Genomic DNA, 23,741 nt, shown 5'->3' with positions numbered 1-23,741 from the left:
TCTCCCACCGCTCTCCTTTTTTTTCCTCCTGTCCTGTGTAATCACCTTTATCTCCCCAAAGAAGTGGGTGTGTATTTCCCTATCACATGACTGGCGATGTCACATGACAATATGTTTTGTCATGTGAATAAGCCCCATGGCCTCAGTATATAAAGACAATACGATGTTTTGTGTCATGCTGTGCCAGGTCTTTCATCTTGCTTATCTTATCAGTGTCAAACCCCCAAGAGATATGATCTGGGAGATGGCACATACAAGGTTTCTATACCCCCCCGTGAGACATAAGAAAAACCTGCAGGGATAGCCAATAAAGTGGTTGTCACTTTACAGTGTATGCCTTTTAGAGGTTGGTAGTATGTAGTAAATAGTTTACTGAAAAGGTAGTTTTAGTCTTTGGCTAAAGAAAAATTCGGACTTGCTACATGCTACAGCCAAGTCATAAATTAGAATTAAACATTATCGCTTGGATTTGTATGACGTGAGCAAGTTTCAGTACCATAGGTGCACACTCCATATATCTCTGTGTGTCCATTGTCCTTGTATAGATCTAGGATCAAACTCTTATTTCTTGTTAATTGCCAATTATAAAGGACAGGACTTGTTTAAGCTTTTACAATTGTTGGATTAATTATTATGTAGCTATGCATTGTTATGACTAAGGTAAAACTGTTTTCTGCCCTTACAGGCTATGTACATGTTCTATGCTCTCGCCATTGTATGCGATGACTTCTTTGTCCCATCCTTGGAGAAGATTTGTGAAGTAAGTGTGCACTGAGACTGTTTATTATTGGAATAAACTTCCTTTTCCTGTTGTTAGAAAGTGAATGTGTTAGTGGATTGATAAAAACATCTATAAGGCCCCATGTAAAGAATGATTTTTTTCCTCCCCTGGACTCCTATGTATGGATAGCCTAAAACTGTGTTTTCCAAGCGTATTTAGGCGCCTCAGGTACTTGGGTATTCATTCCGTTGGTCAGAATATTAATTTATCCCAGCCACTGGAATGAATAAACACCCAAGCTCTTAGAGTACCGTACTTATTGTTAAAGCGCATTTAGACTCATTTACACATGTCAAGCGTTTTTTGATGCTGGAACACTCCTCTCCTGAATGTGCTGGCTCTAGGGCTTTTTTGTCTGCTTAGAGACGGTTCACACTGGGGCGACTCGTCAGGCGACTCAGCCGCCTGACAAGTCGTGTCCCATTCTATTCAATAGAACCGTTCTAATAGGAGCGAGGTAAGTCGCTCCGACTTAGAAAAAGGTTCTTGTATGACTTTGGGGGCGACTCGGGGCGACTTGCATTGACTTCTATACAGAAGTCATTTTGCAAGTCGCCTCTGAAGTCATCTTCAGGACGCCTTGCCGAGTCGCCCCTCCCATAGTCGTGCCGCCCCAGTGTGAACCGGCTCTAAGGCTAATATTGAGGGACACTTAGAGGCAGAAAATGTTGCAAAACACCTCTAAAATCAGTGTTTAAAATGTCCTATGTGCATGAAGCATCAGTTGTATCAACAAATGAATTGAATGTGTCTTGTTCTGCTTACATAATGAATAAAATATAATATGTGCAGCCATTCTGGTCTAATCAGACATATTCACATGGCTACTAACATATTTTGTGCCTGTGTGGTAAGTGAATGCTAAAACATAGCTCATTTTGGAGTATGGAACTTCCTTTCTGTATGGCAGTGTTTCTATTCAGTTTGACCTATGGAATTCAAGTGAGATTCCTATCTGAGCTATAAATACCCTTTCCCTAAGCATATGTATTTACTTTATTAAATAAAACTAGTCCCAGCTTTGGATGTCTGTTCTGAAATTTTATTGAAGAGTTTTAGAAAGGCAAAGGAATAGAAAGAATGCAATAAAAACTGCTCATATATCTTTCTCGCTGCTAATAGTCCCTGAATATCAAGGTTCAGTCTTCCCCACGTTGATCCTCATTCCCACCTGCATGGAGTAACTTCAAGCAAAGAAAAGGTTCCTACATATATCAATATCACATTTTGAATATAGCTTCAAACCAATGGACATTCTAGTGTTACCAGTGCCAGATTTAGTAAATAAACCCCATTGTGTACTTAAAAGTGGGGTATGCCTGTACTTCCTAAAGGAACAAAGGCTACAATGAAAACGGGATAGGTGTTCTATTCCTCCCTAATTTATTCAAAACACAAAAGGATGAGCTGAGGTACCCTGGTGCCTTGTGCACACGATCGGAATTTCCGATGAAAAAAGTCAGACAGAATTTTTTCATCGGATATTCCGACTGTGTGTGGGCCCCATCTGACTTTTTTCCGTCGGAGTTTAGAAATAGAACATGTTTTATTTTTTTACAATGGATCGGAAATTCCGATCGTCTGGGTGTAACCATGCATACTCAGAAGTCGTTGCATGCTTGGAAGCGATGAAATACATTTTTCTCGGCTCGTCTTAGTTTTTTACATCACTGCGTTTTGGACGGTCGGAATTTGAACGGAATTCCGACGGAAAATTCCATCGGATTTTATCCCATCGGAAATTCCGATCATGTGTACAGGGCATTAGACATATTGGCCCGGATTCAGATAGAGATACGACGGCGTATCTCCTGATATGCCGTCGTATCTCTGAGTTCCGACGGTCGGATCTATGCGGCTGATTCATAGAATCAGGTTCCGCATAGATCTCCCTAAGATCCGACAGGTGTAAGTGACTTACACCATCGGATCTTAGGCTGCAATCTCCCGCTGGCCGCTAGGTGGCGTTTCGTTTTTTGTACGCGACAAATATGCAAATGAGGAGTTCCGCTGATTCAGAAAGGAACGCCCACCCGTCGCTTTTTTTTTTACGTCGCTTGCGTTCGGCGTATAGTTACCCCTGCTATGTGAGGGGTATCCTATGTTAAGTATGGCCGTCGTTCCTGCGCCGAGTTTTGAATTTTTACGTTGTTTGCGTAAGTCGATTCAGAATACGGCCGGACGCAAGTTACCCTCACGCCGAAACCAATGACGTCCTAGCGACATCATTTGGAGCAATGCACGCTGGGAAAAATCGCGGACGGCGAATGCGCTGTTGGATAGGCGCTGGGACGCGCCTGATTTAAATTGTAGACGCCCCCTAGCCGCAGAATTTAATTTCCGCTGGGGGATTTACGATACGCCGCCGCAAGTTTTGAGGTAAGTGCTTTCTGAATATAGCACTAGCCTCAAAAACTTGCGCCGGAGGATCGTAAATCAGATAGATTACGCGGATCTAAAGATCCGCTAATCTATCTCAATCTACCCCATTATGGTACTCAAATGCCTGCAGTTAAAGCAGGATTACGCACCTGTTGGATTGGCTTTGGGATAAAACTGTCTAGAGGCACAGATGCCTCAGACACGAAAATTTTGTGAAAAGTGAACACAAATTTACTAAAACCGTAGAGTGCAAAACAGAGTGCAGCTCTGCATAGAAACCTATTGTCAAAGCTTAATTGAACAAGCTAAAGTTAGACGCTGATTGGCTACCATGCCATCTGCACCAAATGTTGCACTTCCCGGTTTTCGTAAATCAACCCGAAGGTTTTTTGCAAATTTTACAGAATAACACAACAAAGCACATTTTGTTAGAGGGTTACAGCTAGAGATGTAAATATGAACTGTTTAGTGTGCATGCACTTGAACTATTATAACATAAATCTGTATATATTTAAAAATGTTTATTTGTATCCTGCAGAGGCTACAACTCAGTGAAGATGTGGCAGGAGCTACCTTTATGGCTGCTGGCAGTTCTGCACCAGAGCTCTTTACATCTGTCATAGGTATGATATCATCTAATAATGTTTGTCATTGAAAAAAATTATTCAATCATAAGCTCACTCATCTATATTCAAGGACAGAGTTAACTTCTGCTTTTCCCCAATTCAATAAGAAGAAAACAAAACTGCATGAACAAGGACAATAAAAAAGGCAAAATAAAACGACAAATACGGTAGTCATTTAGTAGATATATTTTTTCATATTAAACCAGGCGAGAAAGGAAGTACAATGCTAATATTACAAGAGACATCATGCAAGCTTGGTCAATAGCACCTTTAACTTTTCCTTTTTTACCTTTGGATATAGTTTAAGGAAGGATTAGAACCCCTGATGGTTTCTTACTGTTATTAGTGGCTTTCTTTGAGGGATTTATCTTTAAAGCATAACTCCACTTTTGTTGAGAAAAAAACATTTCCCCTCTGGGTGATCGATGTACAGTACAAGGATTTTAACCAACTTTGTTTCTGAATCTTACTTTTTTGTTATTTTGAAGAAATCCCTGTGTGTTTGTCTGTGTCCATGTGGCTGCTGGGCCTGCATCCCTTTAGATGTGTTCCTTTTGGAAGTATCTTACCAAAAATTAAATTTTTGTTGCAGGGGATGCCTGAAATCTGACTTGTATCTTAGGTAGATTTCTAGGAATATCAGTGAGCCAATCATACAAGCAGGAAATTATGTTTCTCAGTGGCGTTCTGTACACATTCTGTGTACAGAACACCTCCAGGTAGTCATATTGCATTGCATTTACAGAAAATGATAGTGGTTGCAGACAGAAAAGGAAAGGTAGATTACAATAGAAAGCCAATATAGGCTCTCAGGCCTCGTACACCCGACCGAGGAACTCGACAGGCGAAACACATCGTTTTGCTCGTCGAGTTCCTTGTTAGGCTGTCGAGGAATTCGACGTGCCAATTTTCTCCATTCCCGTCAAGGAAATAGAGAACATGCTCTCTTTTTGGCTCGTCGAGTTCCTCGACAGTTTCCTCGTCTAAAAATGTACACACGACCGGTTTCCTCTGCAAAAAAAACAGCAAGTTTCTTGCTGGTTTTTGCCGAGAAACTCGGTCGTGTGTGCGAGGCCTAACCCTTCCCCAAGCTATACAAAGCAAAACAAAGTTTAATTTGGAAATCCATTTGAAGATACTGTAAATTAAAAATACAAGAGGGGCAAGCTTCTAAATGTACAGATAAAATACATACAGTATACGAGAGCTGTTCTACTTGCCAAGGGATTTGTATTTGTACCTACCCAGTCCTTATATTTAAACAGTTACACCTCACAGAATAGTTCTGTCTGGCAGGGGAGCTGATCTGCAGTTTCACTTTCAGTTTCAGGTCTCCTCCTCAACCCCTCTTTGAGACTGGATAGTGAAAAAAGCAGCACACTAAAGCTGGCCATACATGAATAGAAATTCAGCGGGTTCAAGAGGAACCAGACAAAATTCAATCCATGTATGGGCTACCTGTTCATGAGAAGTCAATCTATCAATCAACTTCTCGCGAACAGGACTGCTGCAAAATTTCAATTTGATCAGTGCTGCAGCCAATAGGCTGTAACACTGATCTTCCCGTTGTCAGAATACTAAGACACAGCGGGGAGCATTGGATAGGGGTATGGGGTAATTTTTTTGTTCAACTGGCTGGCTTAACCTCCCTGGCGGTATGATTCTTTCTGAAAAAAGGTGCTGAAAGCGGTACCATTATTTTGCATGGAAATTTGGCGTTTTAGATTGCAGGCCTGCAATTCTTAGGAATAACTCACCTAAATCTGTCCAAACCAGAGTCTCTAATAGACTATGACAAAGTTTGAAACACAAAATCATAAATTATAATATAATAAATAATAACAAATAATAATTTAATAATAACAATAGTTTTTATTCAATACATTTTAACAAATAATATATTCAGATACTCTGATTTTTTGGGGGGTCAAACAGGGGTGCAAAATGATAATTCAATAAATGTCTCGGGTGTGGAAATCCTTAAAGCACGGTATGGCGCAAAGTCCAACATCACAGTCGAGACAACAGTAGCGCGTTTCTTTGCGAATTTTCCTTCCGCTGGCGTCGCGCTTGGAGCAGCAAACCACACACATCCGTGTGGGTGCTGCTTTTTTTGGAGTGGGTGGTACATGTTCCAAAAAATGACGACCAGTTAGTCGCTCTGGATTTACAACCCCAGAAGCCCGTCGTCCAGAACGGTTTACCGCCGTTGGTGTTTGGTTCAGCCACCTTCCACATAAAGTTCGCATGGACGATAGACCTGACATTTTTTTTTTTGAGCAGGATGAAAGAGTTCCAAAGACATTGCTCCAAAAGATTTTCGGAAAATCTTTTTATAATATTTTTTTTGCTGCTTTCTCATTGCAGGGTAAAAAGTCATGGCCTGGTCAGCCCTGTCCACACCTCCCATCGTGTGGTTGTAGTCCAACATCACCTGTGGCTTTAGAACGTCTTTTCCACCTTTGGTATGGACCATGGCGGTCGAGGTGTTGTGGACCGTGCTCAAAAGGGAAACGTCCTTTTTGTCCCGCCACTTCAGAGCCAACATTTTCCCCTTTTGCCATGCAGCTACTTGTCCTTTCCCGAGCTTTTTGTTTGGAAATCCTGACGGCATTTCACGCCGGTTAGGCCTCACAGTCCCATAAGCGTCTGTCCTATTCAGAAGTAGGAACTCGTATAGTTCTGGGGACGTATAGAAATTGTCCGTAGTGATACAGTAGCCCTGGTTGAGCAAGGGCTCTATCAATGAAAGCACTGACGCGGTTGCCATCCCAAAATCACTGAATCTCGGGGAGAATTTGGTCCCTTTGCCAGTATAAAGTACTGAGTTCCAAATATATCCCGAGCTGGACTCACATAACATAAAGGATTTTATCCCAAAGCGAGCGCGCTTAGACGCAATGAATTGAATCCAGCTTAGGCGACCTTTGTAGGCCATGAGACTTTCGTCTATTGTAATGTCCCTCTCAGGTATGTAGGTCCGCTGGAAATTCTGCAGGACCATTTGGTAAATATCCCAAATTTTTTTAAGCTTTGGAGCTGGATGAGACCGTTCGTGCAAATATTTCATTATAAGTGAAAACCGATATTCGGATATTACTGTTCCAAAAAAAGGTGTGGCCAATAATTTATTTGTGGTCCAGTACCACTTTTGGAGTGGTTTTCCCACCACTCCCTGCAAAATTAGGAGGCCAAGGAATTTCCATATATCCTCGCTGGTCACAGGCTCCCATTTTCTGCGTCTTGAAAATAACTGCTGGGTAGCAGATTGCTGTTCTTCATACCGATTGGTCTCCAAAACAATTTTGTCGATCACCTCATCGGTCAAAAATAGTCGGAGGTATTCTAAGGGATTGTCATCCTCTATGTCCACTTTTATTCCAGGTGATCCTGTGAACGGAAACCTAGGGGGCGCTACGTGCTCCATAGCGCAATCAATTGCGCACCAGGTCCGCACGTCGCTGGGCACAGGTGCAGGATCGTCAACCACATCACTTTCTGCATCCGACGATGAACTTTCCCATGCGTCGCTGTCGCTCAGCTCCTCCGCAATGGATTCGGCATCGCTGTCGCTGTTTGGCAGCAAGTCGCATAATAAGTTTGATGCAGAGGCGCGCTTTGCCATTATTGCTGTGCAATATACAGACACTGATACAGTAATTCTGCAGACAGGGCACTGGAAAGCACTGGGGGGGGGCAATCAAAGGTCACTGTATTTTTTTTAAATTTTATCCAATGATATCAGTGTGTTTTTACTGTGTTTTACTTTGTTTTACTTTTTATACGTTTGAATTTCCCGCCGCCCCCCCCTCCTTCCGCCCCCTGCGTCGCGACGCTCGCAGGGAAGGGAATCAGGGGAACACACAGCATCGAGCGGACATCCGCCCGCCGTGCACTGCGAGGATTCAACGCTGGATCGCGGAGAAAAGGTAAGAAAACCTTTTTTCTGCATCGAGCGAGGCAAGCCCGTGTGTGACTCGGGGTAACCATTCGCAGCCTGAAAATCTCACCCCGAGTCACACTCAGGAAGACCGCCAGGCAGGTTAATAAAAAAAAACTGTACGCACATATAGGTAGATTCACGTAGGGGCGCCTAACTTTAGGGCGGCCTAGCCTAGCCTTTTTAGGCTACACCGCCGTAAATTAGTTAGGCTAGTAGTGATTCTCAAACCACTTACCTGCTAATTTTCGGCGGCATAGCCTAAAACGAGCGGGCGTAAGGGCGCCTAATTCAAATGACTTAGAGGGGGGCGTGTTGTATGGAAATGAAGCTTGACCTCACGTTTTTTTACGTTTTTTGACACTGCGCATGCGCCGGGCGACTACATTTCCCAGTGCGCATTGCGGCTAAGTAGGCCGTACGGGCCTATTGATTTCGACGTGTACGTAAACGACGTAATTCCCGATTCGCAGACGACTTGCGCAAACGACGTAAAAAATTCGAACCTCGCGGCGGGAACGGCGGCCATACTTAACATTGTTATTCCTCCTCCTACTGATAAGCCGGCCTAACTCTTTGTGAATCTACCTAATAATGTTTGAGTAACATTTACATACGTACAAGTGTACAGCACTATTTCTGCCTAGTGCCTGCAGTTTCTAGAATGCATTTGGCTATTACTACCTTGCATACACAGTTGCTAGGACACAAATGTTATTCCTTCCTAACATCCTCCATTGCTAAGATGCAGGCGGCTATGCAGCCTAGTATCCTCAGTTTTGTGGATACAGATGGCTCTTGTACTCCAGTATATTGCATTTGCGCTGTACGCATGTAACGTTAGCACAAACATTGACCCAGGTTATGGTGACTAAAAACACAGAAGCAGCTTTGGCTTGATGTGATTGACTGGGTCCTCTGTATCAAGTAACCACAAAGATTCCTTATTATGGATGGATGTATATTCATTTTTTTTTTGATATGCTATTGAAGGCAGCACAGTTTCCAATTAAGTTGTCAGTAAAAGCCACAAAGCAAAATTTGAAAAGGCACCTTCATTCTGCATAAGAAAATGTGATTCTGTAATTTTCTCCCAGTTGCTAATATTCACTAACATTTGCCTAACCTCTTGCCAACTGCATAAGGCATATATGTGGCTGCAAATAAAAATGGGCTTTAACCCCAGCTGTTGCACATATACCCGCTCCTGGCACACTCATCGTATGTCACCCACAGCTCCCGGCCACAGTGCGGGTGGGTGCAGCGTAGTGCAGTGGCAGTAACACACACTCAGTACAGATGTGATTTAAGGAAAATGTGTTGAAGTCAAAGTAAAACAGTTTGCAACAAGCCCGACAAAAGCAAACCCAACTGGGAAAACTCACGGATGACATTAGCGTGCAGAGGAGCAGGTCTCAGCTGAACTGACAGCGTTTGTCTTGAGAGGAGAAATGTGGCTTGGCCAGTCTGAGTCCAAGTGGGGAAGTTTCCAGGAAGAGTAGTGGATCCCTATGCTTTCCTTACTCGTCTGAAACCTTTCCCTGACGCTAATACTGTCCCTGACAGATGGGTGACCTACACTACCCACACACTAAATGCACGCCAATCCCAGGAACCAGGGTCTTGAATAGACTCTGCCTGATCTGGGATGTCCATCAGAATCACATTGGCTGTAAACATCCAACCAGAAAACTGCTGCAGTGACCCAGGAAACCATAGATGAACCATGTTTCTCCTAACTTCTTCTCTCTCACTCCACTGCCGGTGCATTTAAGGCCATCTTCAGTGGGGAAAACAGACTGCACATGCCTAAAACCGTTACTAATCAGTAGCCAGCAGGATATGTGACTGTTGTAAGAGTCAATCACAGTGCTCACATGATAGAGATGCCATGCCAACTCCATTAAAGCCCAGGGTTGCCATGTTGAAATTTTAAAGTATTTCTAAACCCAAAAACATAAATATAATATATTGCTGCTTATCAGTTCTTAAATGTGGTGGCTGCCTTTGTTTCTTTTTCCAGGCTTTATTTCCTTAATGTTCACCTGGTGATCCTGCCAGTACTGTACCTCACTTCCTGTTCTAGAGTGACAATGCTCACACACTGTACTCTGTCTATGGGGGAGCTCTGTTGTCACCTTACACCCCTTATGCCCCTTTTACGCAGCAGGCGCTAAAAATAAATAGCGCCTGCAGAGCACCCTAAAACAGCTGCTCCATTCACTCCAGTGTGAGAGCCCGAGGGCTTTCACACTGGAGCGGTGCGCTGGCAGGGCTTCAGGAAAAGTCCTGCCAGCGGCTTCTTTGGAGCGCATTAGGAGCGGTGAACTCACTGCACCTAATGCACTCCTGCCCATTAAAATCAATGGGCAACGCCGAGGTACCGCCGGCAAAACGCAGCTGTAGCGGCACTTTGCAGGCGGTTTTAACCCTTTTCAGGCGCTAGCAGCCGAAAAGCAATGCAAATCTGATGGTAAAGCACCGCTAAAAATAGCGGTGTTTTACTGCCGACGCTCGGGGCGGCTCAGTGAAAGGGCTCCTAGTTACACCCTGGTTGCCATTGAATTGTACTATTTCTCAGTAAGAAGCTAGCAGAAAAATACATGACTGTTTTCCCACTGTAAATAAGGTTTGGCTTGTGTATAAGTGTATATCAGGCATGTCCAAAGTCCGGCCCGCGGGCCAAATGCGGCTCCCCTGTTGATTTAATATGGCCCCCCTGGGGATTTGGATATATACATTGTTTGTGGCCCCAAGGGCCACAAAAAATATATACCGTATTTATATTACCAGGGACAGGGAGGGTCAGGACAAGCGCCTTCAGATTACATGGAGAATCTCCTGTTTACTCAGCAGTGTCTGTATTGGAAGTCCCGTCTCCTGGGATGCCATTGGATGACTGTTCTGTCTATTGTGGGAGGCGGGACTTTGTATTAAAGAGGCCATAGAGTAAACAAGATATCCTCCTGTTTGTAATCTGCCGTCACTCGTCCCGCCCCCCTCCCTCTGCCCGCCGAGGCTGCAGATGGGCATTGATGAGGCTGCATTTGTTGGCAATGGTGAGGCTGCATTTGTTGGCAATGGTGAGGCTGCATTTGTTGGCAATGGCAAGCTCATGCGTGTTATACGCCGATAAATACGGTATATCCAAATAACATGCCCAAGCTCATCCTTAGTCCCGAGCAGCGCTCTGGGATTTGTTGGGGCCACAAAAGAAATATATGCAGTATATCCAAATAACAGGCCCAAGCTCATCTCTTCACCACACACAGCCACAAAGGCAAGAGAATTCTTGTTGGGCAGTGTATTCGTGCTCAGACGAACACACTTAGACCGAATTTTAATGGTTCAAAGAATGTCAGGCAAAATAGTCGGCCCTCACGCATGTTCACTCCATCAATTCTGGCCCTCTTTGAAAAAAGTTTGGACACCCCTGGTGTATATGTTATGTTTTATATTGTTATTCATTTGCAATATTTTTTCCCACGAAAGTGGAGTTACCCTTTAATGTCATTGCTTTATAAATACGCCCTAATGTTTATCAAGTGCTAACTGCTGTCAGAGAATGGCAGAACTGCACATAGGTACTCCCAATTAACGCCCTACTGTTCTTTCTTTGGCTTATTTTATTTGTATTTCTTTTTTATTCAGAGCTTTTGTAGGGCTTGTAGTAAAAGCATGAATTGGCCTTCAAACACTTCACTTTATATTCAGGTTTGGACCCATGCTCTTTCCAAACATGTATTATTCCTTAGCGGTTCCCGACATTGTTTTTTCATAGGTTTTGTCAAAAAACATAATAAACGTTGCTAACCAGGAAAGAAATGCAGTGAAACTCATTTCCACAATGTTCATTTCTAGACTGCTTTGTTCAATTGAAAAGAATTCCTTTCATTCAGAACCATAAAAATGGTTCTGAAAAAATTTAAATGGGTGAATGAAAGCAAGAGGATGGCTTCCAAAATATCAGTATGTACACAACTGAAAATTAACACACTGTGCCTCTTTCTTGTGCGATAAGTCCAATAATCTTATGCCGCATACACACGATCAGTCCATCCAATGAGAACGGACCGATGGACCGTTTTTATCGGTTAACCGATGAAGCTGACTGATGGTCCGTCGCGCCTACACACCAAAATCCGATCGTGTCCAACGCGGTGACGTAAAACACAACGACGTGCTGAGAAAAATGAAGTTCAATGCTTCCAAGAATGCGTCGACTTGATTCTGAGCATGCATGGATTTAAATTTAAAACAAGTTGGCTTTTTTTTAACCGATGGCGCCCACACACGATCGGTTTGGACCGATGAAAACGGTCCATCAGACCATTCTCATCAGTTTAACCGATCGTGTGTACGCAGCATTAATCTTCAAAAAAATTCCAGGACAGGGAGCATGATAAACAAAACAGTGATGCTCCTAAACCTACAGTTGGCCATCTTTTTTATTAAATCATATGAAACAGCAGAAAATATTCTGTGGTGTATACAGAGCTACATTTAAAGGACAAGGTCTACTCATGTGCTGCATCACTGTTCTAAATGCATCTTTAGAATGGATATTGCATAAATGAATACTTTCTTTTCCGACACACACCGAAAAATAAAACCTAACGGCGGGTGAAGCCATGTGTTAGCTGGAGCTCCACTTTAAGTTATATCTGGTAAAAAGATACAATTATAAGAGTAATTCTACTGTGAAAGCATTTGACTGGTGTTCCACTTTAAAAATGACATATACTGTAGATGTGTGATCCATTATCCATTGTTTAACAGCTAATTAAATTACATGTTGCCCCAACATTTCATATTCCTGATATGTGGCTGTTGTACTTTCATGAACATGTATCCTGTCCTCTATGTATTGCTTCCTTTGTGTGAAATACCTGGTGTTATTGGCAGTCCCCCTGTTTTCTGATTTCAAACTGACCATGCTAGGTATGAGGGCACATCCATCTCAGCATGGTCAGTTTTCTGGCTGTACTGGCAGCACAGCTTACATTTCCTCCAATGGCCAAGACTTGTGCTGACATACCCCCACCCCCTTTCTGAAAAGTTTTGCACTGGGAAGATCATTTTACTGATGTTTCTCTACCCATAGCTCACTTTTAAAAAAGGAAAAAAAGGTATTTATAATTATATATATATACAGGCATACCCCACTTTTAAGTACACAATGGGGTTTATTTAAGCTGGAAAGCGCAAAATCAGTTCACTTCTGCATAAAAACCAATGAGCTTCCAGGTTTTATTACCAAAGCTTAATTGAACAAGCTGGGGTTAGAAGCTCATTGGTTTCTATGCAGAAGCGAGATTGATTTTGCACTTTCCAGCTTTAGTAAATAAAGCCCATTGTGTACTTAAAAGTGGGGTATGCCTGTATATATCAGACCCTCATTTTGGTACATACACTGTAGGTGTAGCAATGACACCCAAAATATATATTTTTTTCCTAAATAGCTTCCTTTACCTTAGTGCAGTCCTCCTTCACTTACCTCATCCTTCAATTTTGCTTTTAAATGTCCTTATTTCTTCTGCAAAATCCTCACTTCCTGTTCTTCTGTCTGTAACTCATCACCGTAATGCGAGGCTTTCTTCCTAGTGTGGAGAAAGCCTCTTGAGGGGGGAGGGCACGAGCAGGAGTGTCAGGACGCCCACTAACACACAGCTCCTTTCTCTATCTGCAAAGTAGAGAGTGTCCTGACTTGCCTGCTCGCCCCCTCCCCCCTCAAGAGGATTTCTCCACACCAGGAAGAAAGCCTTGCACTATGGTGGTGAGTTACAGACAGAAGAACAGGAAGTGAGGATTTCTCAGACGAAATAAAGACATTTAAAAGCAAAATTGAAGGATGAGGTAAGTGAAGGAGGACTGCACTAAGGTAAAGGAAGCAATTTAGGGAAACAAATTCCTTTACAACCCCTTTAATAAGAGGGGAGAGCCGGTAAATCTGTAACCCTATGTGAACTGTCACAGTCCGTAAGCAACACCTTATGGTGTTTAACCCACATCAAGCACTTCCATATCTGGAGCTACCAGAGAAAGGATCCCACCTCTCCAGCTGAGCTTCCACAAGACAGTTTTCTTCAGGCCCTCAGCCCATACCACCCGTCGATGCCTAGTAATTATAGCTTTTCTGAAACACACATGCTTCCTCCCGGGGGGGGGGGGGGGGAGCCCCAGGGGCGAGAAAAACCGATCCTCCAAAATATTTATCTTCTCCCCACCCAAAACATCTGGGTCAGCCTCCCAGGGATAGTCAAGTGTCCAATAAACATTTCTAACCCCAGTGAATGGTCTTCCCACACTATTGCTGGAACATTTGTCCATTAGCAGACAGGAGCAATCAGCCACCAAGTGTAGGGAAAAGCTGAGCAGACCTGAAAAATAGATTTCAGCTCAGCTGTCCAGCAACAAAGCTAGATTACTACATTTAGCCATCCAAGGGCAGGGGAGCTGCATAGGATGTAGAGGTTTTGCTCTACTGCACCGGAGCTAGGCTGAAATAATTTTTTTATTGAATGTGCTCAGCCAACAGAATTATTTAAAGGAGCACTCCAGTCAAGACAAATTTAAAGTGCAAGCACATTGGAAAAACTTAGTAAACAGTAATTTGTCACTGTACAGGGAGACATACTGGAATAGGGGACATGGGGAGAAATATGAGAGCGTATGGGCGAGCTGGATAGAGAACTCTATGAGAGCTTCAGGATAAAGGGGACGTTAACCACACCATTGAATAAAGGGAGAGAGAGGAGGGTAAAAGGTATTTGAGTCAGGTGAAAGGGATGAATTTAAATTGTATGGAGGCTCTAAAAGAGAGCAGATGAATGTAATTGAAAAAAGAAAATGTAAATGTATATGTATGGTTTTATATTTTTTGTATGGAAAACATTTTCAAAAAAATTAATAAAGAGAATTAAGAAAAAAAAAGTGCAAGCATTACATACCAGGTGAGGACTGGAATGTTGTAGAGACCTCTCTTGCACCTCCTGCCCAACACTCCTGAAGGTGGAGACAGAGAGTGTGAGGGCACAGAGTGGCATGAGTAGCTGGCTGGCGAAGTCTTCTCTTTAGGTGGATGACGCTAGGAGTCACAGCTGTGCTGTTACCCAAGATTATAGTGTCAACTCATGGAGAGGGAAGTGACTCATGTAGATGTCAGAGAAATGATACTTATGAAAAATGAACAATGCATATCCTTCTATAGTGTGTACTTGTCTCAATTCAAAGCTATATCTGAGGTTTACAACCACTTTAATGTGCTGCCAAACAGCCTTCAGATGCAGCGCTAACCCACTCCCCATTGAGTTTCCATTCAGTTTTGTGCACCCAGCACCGACAACAAGTTCTTTTTCAGCTCAGATTTCATTCTCTGAGATAATGGTTAGAGGTATACTTTAAGTCAGTGACTTTATCCTGTTTTATATGAATTCATTGTCATATTTTGACTTTTCTTGCAGGAGTATTCATCACAAAAGGAGATGTTGGTGTTGGAACCATTGTTGGCTCAGCTGTATTTAACATTCTCTGTATTATTGGAGTGTGTGGACTGTTTGCAGGACAGGTAGGATAAATTGTCTTTTATGAAACACCATAATGTGTAATGTTTTATGACAGGTAGCGGTAGAACAAAAAAGATTACATATTTTATATTGCTCCCAGGTTTTAATAATGTGCCTCCAAGCCTGAAAGGCCATAGCCATAGAGGGGTAAAAGGAAAAGTATCATGTGAACGGACAGACTGCATTGTTTATCTTTGATGTACTGTGTATATAGTGGAATATTAGGTTATATTATTATGTTATATATTATGGGGCGGACTTACTAAAACTCTAGAGTGCAAAATCTGGTGCAGCTGTGCATAGAAACCAATCGCATGACATGCCAAAATCGTTTTTTTTTTTCAGCGGGGCAGTAGCAGAGGAAGACATTGACATTGGATCTACATTGGGCGACATTAGTCATTTTTATAAAAGTGCTTGTCAAAAACCATATCATATTTTTATTACACTACACTGTTTTTTGGGGGGTGAAAGGGTAGGGGTACTATGTACCCCACTCTCATTCACATAGGGGGGCCTGGATCTGAGGGGGGCTTCCAGATTCTGATAAGCTCCACTCACAGACCCCCACAACCACAGCCCAGGGTTGTGGGGAAGAGCCACAACCCAGGGTTGTGGGGACAAGGTGCTTTGGGATGGGGGCAAAGCCCCTCCTAAAGCACCCACCCCCCATGTTGAGGGCATGTGGTCTGGTATGGTTTAGGAGGGAAGCGCTTAGTCCCCCCCCTTTCCTGACCTGTCAGGCTGCATGCTTGGATAAGAGTCTGGTATGGATCTCGGGGGCCCCATGATGCTTTTTTATGTTGGCATGGGGTTCCCCCTCAAGATCCATACCAGACTCTAAGGGCCTGGTATGTATTTTCATTTGATACATTTTTGACGTGGGGTTTTATCCATACCAGAAACAAAGGAATTGTTTTGATTGGTCAAATGACAAGTCGCTATCATCTCAAAGTTGTTTATTGAAGTCACGTGGAAAAGCGACTTTCGTGTTGGATCAGTGTGAACATAGCCTAACAGCTGGTTCACACTGGGGCGGCATGACTTCGGGGGCGACTCGGCAAGGCGTCCTGAAGACGACTTCAGAGGCGACTTGCAAAATGACTTCTGTATAGAAGTGAATGCAAGTCACCCCGAGTCGCCCCCAAAGTCGTACAAGAACCTTTTTCTAAGTCGGAGCGACTTGCGTCGCTCCTATTAAAACGGTTCTTATGAATAGAATGGGACGCGACTTGTAAGGCGGCTGAGTCGCCTGACGAGTCGCCCCAGTTTGAACCGTCTCTTATTGTCAAAACTTAATTGGACAAGTGGAAGTTAGAAGCTGATTGGCTACCATGCACAGCTGCACCAGATTTTGTACTCTCCAGTTTTAGTAAACCAACCCTTGTGTATTTATAATAGAATGTAGAGTCTGACAGCAGCCAGCACCCTGACTACAAACTAGCAACACTCACAGCTACAGATGCTGGCTGTCCACTGACCCTAAGAAACATTCTAGTGGAATATGGTAGGTTGATCTTGCATTAAGGTTGGGTTCCCTCTCTACCAGTTGCTTGGTCCTATAGCAGCCAGGTGAGCTTTTAAAGGTGTAGACCACCATTCTAATGACCTTACAGTAACCCTATCAGCCTTTCCAAATTGCCTAAAAATAAGCCGTGCAAGATTATCCTGCTATTATCATTGCTGGCCAGAAAAGCCTCTTTTATATGCCTCTCTGTTCCTGGTTTCACTTTGTCAGTAAGGCCTCAACATTCCCAAATTCCAGCGTAAAACCTTCTACTAGGAACTAAGCACTGTTCATCATCACACACCTGTTCAATGAGTGCTCCATAATCCTCTTGGAGCCTGCGCCTCCCAGCCCTTTAAGAGGTTTAGGATGCTGTGAGGCAGGGCGGGTTTATGATCATGTGACCGCCATGATTGGCTGCCACGGCAGTCCCGTGATCGGAAAGCTCTCAATCGTAAGCATTTCTGTTACCTGCCGGTAACTGTGCTGGCAACAAGCAGGGCGTGCGCTCTCGGAACAGCTTTATTTGCACCACCCACTGAGAGGCTGCATATTTGCGTGAGGCTGGCGCCTAGGGGTAATAAGGGTTTGATTCACTAAAAGCAAATAGACTGTTCACTTTGCAAGTGCAGTTGCACCTTGCAAGGGAATAATGTAAATGGAAAGCTGAGAGGACAGAATGAAAAGGAAGTGGTTTTAAATGGTGAGAGTGTGTGGTCCAAAAAAATAAAAAAAATCAGCAGTATACCACCACAGCAGTACAACACCTTCCCAAGCAGAAAGAGGTCATGGTCCTTTGGCTTTGACTTTTGTTTGCGTACGGTAAGTGAATCGTTAATTCATAACCCTATTCTGTGCAGGTCAACTTTGTCCCTCTTCCATTTTAGTATTTCTAAACCCAAGAAAAAAATATTATATATCAGCGCTTATCAATTCAAAGATGGCTGCATTAGGTGTATTTATTTCAGCCTTATTTTCTTTATTTTCATTCATTGGGGGTCTATGGGCAGGGGACTTATTATAATCTGGAGGCCCCCTTTAAGAAAAGGGGGCCCCAGATTCTGCCCCCTACTCATTCACCCCCCAAAAAAAAAATGAAGTGTAATAAAAACAGACGTTTTTTGACAAGTCCTTTATTAAAAATTAATAATGCCCCCCCCATGTAGATCCAACCTCAATCACAGTGTCTTCCTCTGCCGCCGCCGATGACCCTGTAAAAAAATGTTTCCTCCTCCGACACTGGCTCCTGCCATTCTGTCAGCTCCCGTGTCTGACTGTTCTTACCCAGCACTTACCAGTTCAAAGATGGCTGCATTAGGTATATTTTTTCAGCCTTATTCTCTTTATTTTCATCACACTGGCATTAAAAGCATAAAGTTAAAAACATCCCTCAAACGCCTATGCAAATGATACAATAGACAGCACACAGTGCCATTCACATGATCAAAACCTAAAGCGTTAGTGTCGTGTCGCTTCTAAATTGAAGCCTCATGTCAAGTCAGGAGACGATTGAAGCCTTTTAAGGATCAAAAAGCTGTAGCGTGGCCCATAGCTGCTCCTGTTGCCATGGCGACCGAGCCTTCCATTCAAGCCAATGGTATCGCTTTGCAAACGCTCTGTCAGTCGTTTGCAGTGTGGTTGCGGGGCGTTAAGATTTGTTTGTTTCCTGTAATGGAATAGGCATTTGTGGAGCAATTTTAACACGCCTTAACATGATTATTACTTCAACGCTCATCAAACATTTCAAAACTGCGCATAGGGCGTTTGGGGAGCGTTTTTAACAAGGCATTAACGCTTGTAAATCGCTCATACTAAAGCTCATTGACGCCAGTCTAACGCCTATACTAACGGTATATAGGAGGGTTTGTTAAGCATTACAACTTAGTCAAGTGTGAGCAAGCCCTTAGGTTGACAATGCTCACTCACTGTACTGTATCTATGGAGAAGCAGGGTTGTCAAACTAGAACTTGAAGTTTGTTAGGACTACAGAATCCATCTCCTATTCTTCTTCCCTATAACATAGAGGATGGTGTTTCGTAGTCCATAGAGAAAAAAAAAAAAACTGTGAACAATGCTAACTGATAGCAGAGGGCACGGGAAATTATCATCTCACAGGATTTCTAGTAAGATCAGGTTTTTTGTTTTTTTTTGCATTCCTCTGTTATATTTAACAGACCAAAAGGGGCAAATAGGAGAGTTTATTTGTTAAGGTTTACATCCACTTTAATGCACAGTGGTCACATGCCTAACATTGCACCTTATTAAAACAATTACACTTCACTCTGTAAAACATTGTGCCCAATGCAACTTATACTAAATAAAAGACACTCGGCGTGTTAAAACTTTCTATGAGTGCAAGTTTCCCTGAGGTTTTCATTTTGAGGATCTCAGATCTGCATGATAACATTGGTGCCATTTTTATGTTCATGCTTTATAAATAAAATAGTCTGAGATCCATTTTTCTGTGCTATGTGTCAACAAATGAGTGTTATTTCTAAACTAGTTGATCTTCTTCTGGCTTTTATGCTTTCCCTTTGTTGTTGTGCATGTTTTTCTACTTTATGTCTATTTTCTAATACCCTTTAATCTTCAACTGTATTGGCATAGGCCTGTGCTCTTTTTCAAACTAGGCATGCATTTATATCAAAGATTAGCTCCATCAGATGAGATTTTCGTATTTACATTTTATTTTTGGCATAGTTTTCTTACATTTTCTTCTTCTATATAGGAAAACAGCCTATTTTCTACATATTGTATTATTTCAAATAGACCTATCAGTAGATTAAACATCAAATTTTGTGAAAAGTATAGGTGGATGGAGCAGGTGACTAAACCAACTCCATCGCCGCTCCATGGGCTCTAACTGCATGCTGCAGTTGTAAATAGTAAAATAACATGTTAGGTGGCAATGCATATCTAGACCGGAGCGCATCAAAAGAGAGCAGGGCCCCATTATGGAATACATGTCTGAGGTGCGTTATACCCATGGGGCGCCACTTGGGTCCCTGCTTAATCTTGGCCAGCTCAGTGTACGTGTTATTCCCCCATAGAGGGCTGTACACTGTAAATCCTGTAACCTTCTGGAGCTGCCTAGCCTTGTTCCACACCTTCTGAAGGAGTGAGAAGTTAGGCATGTGTTTGTTAGGTTTTTGAAACTGTTGAGCCTCCAACCCATCAGGTATCGCATCAGCTCCCGAACCCAGCAACAAAAGCCTGGTCGAGGAGCCTGCGGGTGAGGGGGGTCATAGCACCTACCAGGTGCTGCAACTGTGCAGCCAAGTAATATATCCAAGGGTTGGGTAGGGCAAGGCCCCCCCCTCCTTCGGACGTTGCAATTGCTCCAGTTTGATCCTAGGGGGTTTGGTGTGCCACAGCAGTTGCCTAAAAAGAGAGTTGACTACTCTGAATATTTCAAGCGTAATGACTACTGGTGTGTTGTGGAGCAAATACAACAGCTGCAGCATTAAAATCATCTTAATGAGGTTCGTCTTGCCCGCTAGGGACATCTGTAGCTTAATCCAGATATGTATTTTATCTCTAAGGCCCCGTACACACGACCGGATCGATCCGCTGAAACTGGTCCGCCGGACCAGTTCCAGCGGACAGATCCGGTTGTGTGTAGGCCCGAGCGGACAATTGTCCCGCGGATCGGACAGTTTCCAGCGGATAAAAATTTCTTAGCATGCTAAGAAATCTGTCCGCTGGAAACCTGTCCGTCGGACGTATTCGGTCATCTGTACAGACTCACCGGACATGTCCGACCGACCGCCATCCCTCGCATGCGTCGTACTGATTTGACGCATGCGTGGAAGCTTTGAACTTCCAGGGCCGCCCACGCCCCGCGTATTGTTTACGCGCGGATTTCTGTCTGATGGTGTGTACAACCATCAGACAGAAATCCGGCAGCGGTAGCAGCGGATCTATCCGCTGAAAACGGTCCGGCGGACCGTTTTCAGCGGATCGATCCGGTCGTGTATACGGGGCCTTAACCGGGTCAATAGGGGATAGATATTTAGTCGACAAAAATGGGTTATTTTAGGGGACACATGAACACCCAAATATTTGAAAGAGGACCCTATGGGAACTGGGCACGAGGGCCCTCCAACGGGCCCATGGGCCCCGTCCAGGAATGACAAAGCTGATTTCGACCAGTTAATAGTGAGGCCTGAAAAGCAGCCGAAGTCTGTGATGAGCGACATAACCTGGACCAGGGAGCCATCTGCATCCTCTAAAAAGAGGAGCATGTCGTCCGCGTATAGCATGATTTTCTCTTGCATGTCACCATAGCCAAAGCCCCAACTAGTGGGCAGTTCCTCCCCTGGGCCACCAGGGGCTCAATGGCCAGGGCAAAGTGCAGGGGGGACAGGGGACATCCCTGCCTAGTCCCCCTGCCCAATGCAAAGGCATGCGACATCCTATCAGACATGCGTATGGCCGTCTGTGGCGCCGCATACAGTAGTCTCACTGATCTCAGGAAATTGGGCCCGAACTTAGCCAGCACAGCCCAGAGATACCGCCAGCCAACACTGTCGAATGCCTTGTTGGCATCAAGAGACAACAGTGCCCTGTGGCCGACAGAATTCGAAGGGGTCTGCATGTTTAAGTATAGTCGCCTAAGGTTGGTCGCTGTGGAATTGTGTGGCATGAACCCCGCCTGGTCTGGATGGATAATGGACAATATAACCTTATTTACCCTCATGGCCAGTCCACAACCATTTATTCATAAATCCTTCAGTTTTTAGTCCATATAAAAAGCTTATAGCAATGTGATAGGTTGCGCAACCATAACATTTCCTCAAGGGGATTCGAAGAAAAATCCAGCAGGAGCTACAGAGTATAAAAGAGAAGAGAGGCGCAAGAGAGTGTAGCAATATGGTTACATTTAATGAAGGTACAACATTTAGCAACTCACATGGTTGATGATTAAACGAGACACATCGAAGTATGCAAGAATCCGGGGTAAAGCTGTCCACATAGACCATCCTCTGCACCTCTGGCTCTCACAGCTGTCAGCCTGCAATCATGACCGGGAAGACTACCCTGCAATAGAGCGATCTGAAAGCGAGGTTTGAAGCACTTGTGGGACAACATTGATGGCGGTGAGTAGGATGTGGACAGCTTTACCCCGGATGCCTCCTTACTTAGATGTGCCTGTTTTAATCATCAACCATGTGAGTTGCTAAATGTTGTACCATCATTAAATGTAACAATATTGCTACACTAAGGCCTCGTACTCACGACCAAACATGTCTGCTGAAACTGGTCCGCGGACCAGTTTCAGCGGACATGTTCGTTCGTGTGTAGGCAGTAACGGACAGAATTCCAGCAAACAATCGTCGGCCAGACCGTTTTCCAACGAACAACTGTTTCCTGGTCTTGCTTTAAAACAGTCTGCTGGAATCGTGTCCGTCAGACATGTTCGGTCGTCTGTACACAAAAGCAGCGTACAAAAACCCCGCGCATGCTCAGTCCAAATGAGGAGACGGGAGCGCTCGTTCAGGTAAAACTCGCGTTTGTTTGGGATATGGCACATTCGTCATTAGAAACCTTTTATTCTAGCAAGAGAACAATGTCTTAAAAAGGCGCACTAAACCACATTTTAAAGCCTCGTTTTATTAATTCTTCTCTTGCTAGAATAACCCCGTTCTCTTGCTGATGCAATTTCAATAGAGTTGTCCCATACTGAAATGTCACATTTCTTGCTTGTGATGTAATCCTTTAATAATGTTTTCTATGCCAGACGTGTGTTTTGGTTGGTGGTCCTCCATAATTTAGAGTAGTCATTTTTGTAAAGGAATGTGCATTTTTTTATTTATTTTTTTTGTTTCTAGTTATGTCACCATTTAAACTATTTTTTTTTTACATGTTTTTTTCATTTTTTTTTTTTTTTTGGTGTTTCATTAGAGAATATTAAACCATGTTGGCACACCAAATGTCCCCCCCCCCCCCCCAAGGAGTGTGTCCTTTGTAAATTACCCATTGTATATTTATTAAAGGTTTGCTGCCTAATAATCCCCACAGTATATCAAACAATAGACATGTTTTCAAATGAAAGCAAAAAGCCTTTTATTCAGGCAAATGTCATCACAAAAAATAAAAAGAACGGCAGCACTAGAATAGATAGCAAACTATATGCAAACTTGCATTTCCAACATGGTGAAGGATAAACTTCCAAGCCTCAGGAGCCAAACACAAAAATATGAAGCAGCAGCACACAAACAAAGGAACCCAAACTGTGGTAGTACAAACAAGATGTCCTTTATGTGGAAGGAAATGGAAGGCAGAAAATCAACGTTTCCTCCTCTTTCCAGCCTTCCCTCCAGGCAGCCTTCCAGCGGATCGAACACGGGGTCTTGCAGGTGGGGTTGATGTGGCAGCAGGAGGATGGTGTTCCGCAAGCCGGGCCGGGTCACATAGCCCAGTGTCTGGGGTCAGCAGGCCCCTCTGCATCCACCAAAGGACCTGGTTCATCAGGGCCTTTGCCAGTCTTCTCTGGTCCTCCTCCCCTTCATTTAAATCATGGGCCAATGAGGCACTGAAGGCCTCTGTGGGGTTGAGGGGGGCCCTCATGATGGCGCTTGCCTCCTGGATCATGCGGAGGCTTGCCTCCTCCACAGGCCTCAACTGCCTCCTTCGGCCTGATGGCCTCACCTGGGGGGGAGAAGACTGGCTGGTGGTGGTTCTCCTGGCCGGGTGGACCTGCTGCAGGCCACTGGGCCCAGCCTCCTCCTGGCTGCCACTGGGCCCGGCCTCCTCCTGGCTGCCACTGACCCCGGCCTCCTCCTGGCTGCCACTGACCCCGGCCTCCTCCTGGCTGACAGACACCTGAGGATCTGCCACCTCCTGGCTGATCTCTTCTTCCTGTGTGTAAAAAAAAGGAATTTTTTTACAATTTCGCTAAATAAAACCACACTCATTTTCATGTTTTTCGTTTAGTATT

General features: G+C 43.8%; 1 protein-coding gene across 1 annotated transcript in view; it reads left to right on the top strand.

Moving 5' to 3' along the window:
* The window catches only part of SLC24A3 (solute carrier family 24 member 3), a 486,107-nt gene that overhangs the window by 332,825 nt on the left and 129,541 nt on the right, over positions 1-23,741 (top strand). Inside the window, exons 4-6 of the mRNA XM_040351007.1 lie at positions 686-760; positions 3,702-3,786; positions 15,193-15,296. Coding sequence (XP_040206941.1) covers positions 686-760; positions 3,702-3,786; positions 15,193-15,296 — 264 coding nt within the window. The remainder of the gene's footprint in view (positions 1-685; positions 761-3,701; positions 3,787-15,192; positions 15,297-23,741) is intronic.

Source organism: Rana temporaria, chromosome 4, assembly GCF_905171775.1.
Source record: "Rana temporaria chromosome 4, aRanTem1.1, whole genome shotgun sequence".
NCBI classification, from domain to species: domain Eukaryota; kingdom Metazoa; phylum Chordata; class Amphibia; order Anura; family Ranidae; genus Rana; species Rana temporaria.
This window is presented reverse-complemented; position numbering and strand designations above follow the sequence as displayed.